The following is an 8918-nucleotide window of genomic DNA, read 5'->3' as shown; positions in this document are numbered from 1 at the left end:
ATTTAATTTGAATTTTTAAATTTCTACATATATCCCCACTTAATTAAAAATCATATTGTTCAATCTTTAAAAAAATTTAAGTTTGACGCAAGTTGCTTGAGTTGAATTCACCTAAGTTTGCAATTTTAAAAGTTACATGAATAAATTTTGTGACAAATTAAAAAATAATAAATAAATTGTGATAAAATTATGGAACTTAAATTGTAAATTTTAATCTTTTTTTATTTTCATAATTTACATATAAAAATTTAACAATTTATATTATTTTATATAAAAATATATTATTAATATTTTTTTACACACTGTATAGCACGAGTTACGGCAGGAAATAAATAAAAAGAAGTGGCCATCGTTGTCTATATTTTAAATTTAAGTATTCTACGTAGCAGAACAGACACCAAATAGAGTTTTGTGTATTTTTGCTTTCTTTCTCGTTATTATTATTTGAGTAGATACTGGAGAATGTCTTGCTTGCAATCAAAAGCATACCCGATTTCATAACTAAAACCTGTTAGCCGTTTATTTACGCGAGAGAGGGAAGAGAGGAGAAGAGAAGCAGCATAAGGATTGAATGAAGATTTCAAATTCCAATTCATCAGTTTGTTATCAACTCTACAGACAACTCGGCTACTACTACTACTCCTCCCCCTCCTCCTCAACCAATTCCAACCTCGTAACTTTGTTTAATAAATATGTTGATAAAACCAGCGTCTCCTCCTGGAACTCTGTCATTGCCGATTTGGCTCGCAGCGGCCACTCCCTCGAAGCCCTCCGTGCCTTCTCCTCCATGCGCAAGCTCTCTCTCTACCCAGACCGTTCCACCTTTCCTTGCGCCATCAAATCTTGCTCCGCTCTCTCCGATCTCCATTCTGGCAAACAAACCCACCTACAAGCTTTTGTCTTTGGCTTCGGATCAGACCTCTTCGTCTCCTCTGCTCTCGTCGACATGTACTCTAAGTGCGGCCACTTACAGGACGCACGAACCCTGTTCGATGAAATTCCACTGAGAAATGTGGTCTCTTGGACTTCAATGATCACTGGGTATGTCCAAAACGACAATGCCCCCGGGGCATTATCACTTTTCAAAGAGTTCTTGGTCGAAGAGAGCCAGAATGATGGAGGAGACCAAGTGTGTATAGACTCCGTTGCAATGGTTTCAGTTCTATCGGCCTGTTCTCGTGTTTCTGGGAAGAGTATCACGGAAGGGGTTCACGGGTTTGTCATAAAGAGGGGCTTTGAGGACGATTTGGGTGTTGGGAATACTTTGATCGATGCCTACGCCAAGTGTGGTGACGTAGGGGTGTCTAGAAAGGTGTTTGATGGGATGATTGAGAGGGATGAAGTTTCTTGGAATTCATTGATTGCAGTGTATGCGCAAAATGGATTGTCAGCTGAGGCACTAAAAATGTTTCACGACATGGTCAGAGGTAGAGATGTCAACTACAATGCTGTCACTTTGTCTGCTGTTTTGCTAGCCTGTGCACATTCGGGGGCTCTGCAAGTGGGCAAGTGTATCCATGATCAGGTATTCAAGTATTTTTTGATTTCTGAATTTGGTCATTATTGCAAGCTTTGAAATGGTCATCATAACATTAGCAGCATAATTCCTTTGAACTTTTTATGTGTAAAGGCCGTGGCGACTTCATAAATTTTTCAGTAAAGATAGAGACCCCCACAAAACACAACCCTCACACTCCCAAAATGATCTGAATCATTCATGTCACTGTCAGACACAATTTCTAAAAAAAATTCAAACACATCAATGATCAATACATCAGAGGAGGTCGTGGGGGTCCCAAACATTTTCCTAAATTTTTATAGATGATGTCACTTTATAAGCTTAAGTATTACAAATTTAAAAATAAAAAAATTTAAACTAAACAACATTTATTTTGTTTGGTTTTGAATTTTTAAAAATAGTTTTTGAGTTTTGTTATCTTTAGTGTTTTTTTTTAATAGTTTTGTCATTTTTTTAGATGCACTCAAAAAATAAAATATTTGTGAAAAATGTATGGATTTTTTTTTATATTTTTTTATATTTAGTAAAAATTTACAAATATTTTGGGTGTGTTTGGTAACGTTTACGTTTTCAGTTTATATTTACCAAATTTTTATAAACTGGTTTTTGTTTATTTTTAGAAAAACATAAACTACAAACGCGTTTGGTAATTGACAAAATGTTTAAAAAATTTTAAAAATATAAAAAAGAGTGAGAAATGGCAAGTGGTGGCAAGTGGCGGCGGAAGACGGTGGTGAAAAGTGGTGACGGTGGGTGGTGGGTAGCTGGTGGTGGGTGGGTGGTGATGGTGGGTGGTGAGTGGCGATGATGGGTGGTAGCGAGTGGGTGGTGGTGGTGGTGGGTGGTGGTGGCAGGTGGGTAGTGGATGGCGGGTGGTAGCGGGTGGTGGTGGTAGGTGGGTGGGTGACAGTGGTGAGTGGTGGGTGGTAGCGAGTGGGTGGTGGTGGGTGGTGGTGACAAGTGGGTGGTGGTGACAGGCGGGTGGTGGTAAGTAGTGGTGGGTGGGTGGGTGGGTGACGATGGCGGGTGGTGGGTGGTAGCGAGTGGGTGGTGGTGGTGGTGGTGGTAGGTGGGTGGGAGACGGTGGCGGGTGGTAGGGGGTAGCGAATGGGTGGCGGGTGGTAGGTGGTCGCGAGTGGGTGGTGGTGGCAGGTGGGTGGCGGGTGGGTGGTGAGTAATAGTGGTGGTGGTGGGTTGGTGACAGGTGGCTGGTAGTGGTGGGTGGCAGGTGGTGGATGGTGGTGGCAGGTGGGTGGTGAGTAGTGGTGGGAAGTAGGTGGCGGGCGATGGATGGCAGTGGCGGCTGGTGGGTGGTGGCGGGTGGATGGCAGGTGGGTGGTGGGTGGTGGTGGTGGCGGCGGCGGCGAGGGGTGGGTGGTGGTGGCGAGTGGATGGTGGCAGGTGGTAGTGGCAGGTGGGTGGTGAGTGGTGGTGGCGGGTGGTGGTGGGGAGTGGGTGGTGGGTGGTGGGTGGTGGGTGGTGGGTGGTGGGTGGTGGTGGCGGAAGACGGCGGTGGAAAATGGTGGTGGGTGGTGGCTAGTGTTAGGTGGCAAAAAAAAAAAAAATTGAAAACTCAAAATGGAAACACATTTTTTGTGTTTTCGTTTTTTGGCCAAATTTATAAACTAATACCACTGATTTATAAATCAAAAATTTTACCAAATAGTTTTTATTTGAGTTTTTTAAATTTTTGTAAATATAAACAGAAAACTGAAAACGTAAGGGTTACCAAACGGCACCTTTACTTTTAAGTATATCCAACCAAACCAAACCAAACCAAACCAAGCCAAGCCAAGCCTTAAGTCCCATCAAATTGGGGTCGGCTACATGAATCCTTCTTCTCCACGCGGCTCTATCAAAAGCCATTTCATTAGTCAAATTAAGTAGATTCATATCTCTATTTAAAACGCTAGTCAACGTTAATCTAGGCCTACCCCGTCCCCTAACACTTTCATCTACCGTTACAGTATCGCATCTCTTCACTACTGCCTCTGTTGGTCTCCGTTGAATATGACCAAACCATCTCAAACGATTCTCTCTCAACTTATCTTCTATCGGTGTTACTTCTACCCATTCCCGAATACACTCATTCCTAATCTTGTCTTGTCTAGTCTTACCACACATCTACCTTAGCATCCTCATCTCAGCCACACTCATCTTATCTGCATGTTATTTCTTGGTTGCCCAACACTCCGTCCCATACAACATAGCTGGTCTAATAGCCGTTCTATAAAACTTACATTTTAGTCTAGTGGGTATTCATTTATCGCACAATACCCCAGACGCACTTCTCCACTTACACCATCCCGCCTTAATCCTATGGGCCACATCTGCATCAATCTCTCCCGCTGTTGTGATAATCGACCCTAAATAATGAAAATGTTCACTCTTAGGCAATTCTTGGTTCTCAATCTTCACTTCTCCTCTGCTTTCATTGTTACTGCTACTAAATTTACACTCCATGTATTCTGTCTTAGTTCTGCTTATCCGGAATCCTTTAGATTCAAGAGCTTTTCTCCAAATCTCTAACTTTGTGTTAACTCCTTCTTTAGTCTCATCCACTAGCACAATATCGTCTGTAAAAAGCATGCACCATGATCCTGAATATTTATCGTCAACTCGTCCATAACTAAAGCAAAAAGATAAAGACTTAAGGTAGATCCTTGGTGTAACCCTACAGTGATAGGAAATTCATTTGTCTCTCCAGCTGGCAATCTAATAGTGGTCACCACCCCTTCATACATGTCCCTAATCACGTCAATGTAACCTTTTATCACCCCTTTCTTCTCTAACACCAACCATATTATATCCCGGGGCACTCTGTCATATGCTTTCTCAAGATCGATAAACACCATATGAATGTCTCTTTGCTTTTCTTTATACTTTTCTATTACTCTCCTCAAAAGATAGATTGCTTCCATTGTTGACCTACCAGGCATAAACCCAAATTGATTCTCTGACACCTCTGTTATATCTCGCAATCGGCGTTCCATCACCCTCTCCCACACTTTCATTATATGACACATTAGCTTGATTCCTCTATAGTTGTTACAATTCTGGACATCACCTTTATTCTTATAGATTGGCACTAAAATACTCTTCCTCCACTCATCTGGCATGTTCCTAGTCAACAAAATTTTGCTAAACAACCTAGTCAACCAACTAACTCCCTTTTTACCCAAACACTTCCAAGCTTCAATAGGGATATCATCGGGTCCTAAAGCCTTATTTGATTTCATCTTCTTAAGTGCAATTTCCACTTCAAAGTTCCTAATCCTGCGATATAACCTGTAGTCTTGGTTTATCGTATTACTGGCTATTTCTTTCCTTATTGTCGTACCTCCATGTTTCTCATTTAATAGTTTCTCAAAATAATTCCTCCATCTTTCCTTAATCTCATCACCCTTTACCAATACTTTAGAATCCTCACTCTTGATGCATTTTACTTGATTAAAATCTCTTGTTTTCCTCTCCCGTATCTTAGCAAGTTTGTATACCCTCTTCTCTCCCTCCTTACTATCTAGTCTAGTGTATAGGTCATCATATACTTTCAACTTGGTCTCTCTCACTACTTTCTTGACCTCTTTATTAGCCAATCTATAGCTCTTAAGGTTTTCCTCAGTTCTACCCTTCTGTCACTTTTTAAAGCACTCTTTTTTTGTCTTAACTGCCGCTTGAACCTCTTCCCTCCACCACCAAGTTTCCCCAGAGCTGGGTCCCGTTCCTTTCGACTCTCCAAGCACTTCCTTTGAGATTCTCCTCATACAATTAGCCATCGAGTTCCACATAGTGTTAGCATTACCTTCTAAGTCCCAAGTACCTTCCTTATCCATTCGATTCTTAAATATTTCTAGTTTATCCCCTTTTAGGTCCCACCATCTTGTCCTACGACACCCACCATCCTTCTTAGCTTGGTATTGCCCTCTAAAATATAAATCTAGTACCAAAATCCTATGTTGAGAGACCAAACTCTCTCCAGGAATCACCTTATAATCATTGCATTTTAAGCGGTCCACTTTTCTCACTAAGAAGTAATCTATTTGGCTCTTAACTAATCCACTCTTAAAGGCTATCAAATGCTCCTCCCTCTTCTTATACATAGTATTGGCCACCACCAGGTTAAGATACTCTCTCCAGCCTCATTTTTATCACCAAAACCGTATCCACCATGCACCATTTCATAACCTAATTTATCTATGCCCACATGGCCATTAAAATCTCCACCTATAACCAGGTTCTCTCCTACGCGTATCTCATGTAAGATCTCATCCATTTGCTTCCAAAAATCCCTCTTAGTCTGATTATCTAACCCTACTTGAGGGGCGTATGCGCTAATAATGTTCACTATATTCCCTCTAATAACTAGTTTAACTAGTATAATCCTATCTCATTTCCTAGTGACCGCCACTACACTTTCCACAAGACCCTTGGCAATTATGATTCCTACCCCATTCCTGCATCTATCCTTACCACTATAATATAGTTTAAAACGATATCCTCAATTTCTCTAGCTTTGTCTCCCGTCCACTTAGTTTCTTGTATGCAAGCTATACTATTCCTCCTAATCATAACATCTACCAATTCCATCGTCTTACCAGTTAAGGTTCCTATGTTCCAAGTGGCTACCTTAAACCTATAGTCTTGGACTAGCTTCTTTACCCGTGCTCATCCAGAAAAGCGCGGAAACCTTTGCCCATTTTTCACCGCACCCAGGCGTCGATGCGGCGCCCCTTACTCACTTTTCGAAACACCCGGAGGCAAGCGCAACGCGTCACTTGAGGGGAACGACCTAGCATTTAAACGATTCAAAGTAGTATTCATTTTCATAAGGGATTCGAGCGGCTTTTTTTACGTGTTGGCTGTCGGCTACCTAACACACAACCCTCCTCCTTAACCCGGGCTTGGGACCGGCGGAATTATTAACAACCCCGGCGGAGTTACTTTTAAGTATATCTAAATTAAGTAAATCTAAGAAGTAAAAAAGTCTATTTAAAATATTTAAAAAAAAAAAAAAAAACTCACCAAGACAATCAACACGAAAAATAAAAAACTCAAAAACTGTTTTTGAAAATTATTTACTAAATAGAGTAAAAATTCAATGTTATGGTGATACCATGTCACTATTGACATATGGTATTACCTACCAACAATAAACCTACTTGTCAAGGGTGAACCACACTCCCAGAATATAACTACATTTCACTTTTCTATTGAACATTTTTTCTTATTTGATGGGGTCCCTAATTTTTTATAAGAAGCAAATTATATAAAATAAAATATTAACAATACAGATAAATTCTTTTTTTAAACTTTTGTTTGCTTGGTGGGGGGATGGGACCCCAATCAGCAATTAGCTGGCGTCGCCCCTGCTTAATGATCTCAATTTTGTAAAAGTTATTTAATTTTGCCATGTCCTTTTCTCTTTTATAGGTCATAAAGATGGGTTTGGAGGAGAATGTTTTTGTGGGCACTTCTGTTGTCGACATGTATTGCAAATGTGGGAGAGTAGGGATGGCAAGGAGAGCATTTGACCGCATGAAGGAGAAGAATGTGAAATCATGGACTGCTATGGTTGCTGGTTATGGCATGCATGGATGTGCCAGAGAAGCTTTGGAAGTCTTCTATGAGATGATTAGCGCCAGGGTCATACCTAATTATATAACTTTTGTGTCTGTTCTAGCAGCTTGTAGCCATGCTGGTCTATTGGATGAAGGCTGGCATTGGTTTAGAACCATGGAACACAAATTTGGTATAGAACCCGGGGTGGAGCATTATGGGTGCATGATCGATCTGCTTGGGCGTGCTGGATTTCTTAAGGAGGCTTATGATTTGATCAAAGAAATGAAGGTGAGACCTGATTTTGTGGTTTGGGGTTCTCTTCTTGCTGCATGTAGAATCCACAAGAACGTGGAGCTTGCAGAGATTTCTGCGAGGAAATTGTTTCAAATAGACTCAAGTAATTGTGGGTACTATGTCTTGCTTTCTAACATATATGCTGATGTTGGAAGGTGGAAAGATGTGGAAAGGATGAGAATATTAATGAAGAATCATGGACTGGTTAAACCACCTGGGTTCAGTTTGGTTGAAGTTAAAGGTGGGGTTCATGTATTTTTGGTTGGAGATAGAGAGCATCCTCAGCATGAGAAGATATACAAATACTTGGAAGAATTAACTCTGAAGATGCAGGAAATTGGTTATGTTCCCAATATGACATCAGTTCTTCATGATGTTGATGAGGAAGAGAAGGAAATGACACTGCGAGTTCATAGTGAAAAGTTGGCTGTTGCCTTTGGAATAATGAGTACAGTTCCTGGCACAACGGTTCAGATCATTAAGAACCTCAGGGTTTGTAGTGACTGTCACACTGCTATTAGGTTGATTTCCAAGATTGTTAACCATGAAATTGTAGTCAGAGATTCAAAACGATTTCACCATTTTAGGGATGGGATATGTTCCTGTAGGGATTATTGGTGATATTTGAACAAGAATAGGATAATTTATGCAAATGTTTAACTGCAAACTGTTGATCATTCTTGACCTCTTCAACAGAATTGTTGACAGGGAACTGTTTTGAAGACAATTTTGCACCATGATGAGATGCCAGGTATATTTGTCCAAAAAGACGTTTCAAATGAATTGTTTTTTGGTTGAGGTATACTGTAGAAGAATGAAAAGGAAAAAGTGAAAGAAAATGAAAGAGAAGTAGCAATTCAGTTCCTCAATTTAATATGAGTCATAAAAAAATTGTATTGGCATTTCTTTCAAATATTCTGGATAGAAGTTGGATTTTAAATGGATTGGCTACATTGTCTTGTGGGGAGTTGAGGCTGACACTGAAGGCATATGTAAAAGGGTTTGGTCTGCGTATCAGCAGTGTTCAAATTGCTCAGGTGAAATGTTGGACTTGACATGCCATCCATCTTGACTTTATCAGAGCTATGATTTCCATTATGGCTTTCACTGGCTTATCTATCTCTACAAATATTTCACAATTTCAAAGGTTAGTGAAATAGAACAGAACTCGGTATTAAGTATTTTTTGTTGGAGGAATTCTCTTTTTTGATTGATTGATTGATTTATTTATTTATTGATGTTTTTGTTCAATTTTTACTGGGCAGGCAAATATATAAACCTACTATATTGATGTTGTTGGCCTTCTCTAATCATTTTAGTGTACATCTAAAACTTTTCAGTGGGTAAGTCACGCGTGTGTGCATCAGTGCATGTGTGTTTGGACAAGTGGGAGAGGAGAGTGAGAGATACCACCTGATAAGAGTTGTCTGAAGCCATTGAGAATGGTGGGGGACTAAGCCTATGAGGGCTATCCAAGCCCCATGAGACAGAAGTTGACCACAACTACAAGAATAGTCTATGTGGTGTGGACCACCACCAGGCCTTG

At 40.4% G+C, this 8918-nt stretch overlaps 1 protein-coding gene across 1 annotated transcript; it reads left to right on the top strand.

Annotated features, from left to right (window-relative positions):
- Positions 1 to 399: 399 nt before the first annotated feature.
- LOC114315870 (Tetratricopeptide repeat (TPR)-like superfamily protein) lies at positions 400 to 8715 on the top strand. Its single transcript, XM_028262488.2, has 2 exons — positions 400 to 1525; positions 6950 to 8715. Exons 1-2 carry the CDS (start codon positions 572 to 574, stop codon positions 7991 to 7993), a joined length of 1998 nt encoding a protein of 665 aa, XP_028118289.2. The 5' UTR covers positions 400 to 571; the 3' UTR covers positions 7994 to 8715.
- Positions 8716 to 8918: the final 203 nt, after the last annotated feature.

Source organism: Camellia sinensis, chromosome 1 (assembly GCF_055761805.1).
Source record: "Camellia sinensis isolate YWXY chromosome 1, ASM5576180v1, whole genome shotgun sequence".
Taxonomy (NCBI): domain Eukaryota; kingdom Viridiplantae; phylum Streptophyta; class Magnoliopsida; order Ericales; family Theaceae; genus Camellia; species Camellia sinensis.
This window is presented reverse-complemented; position numbering and strand designations above follow the sequence as displayed.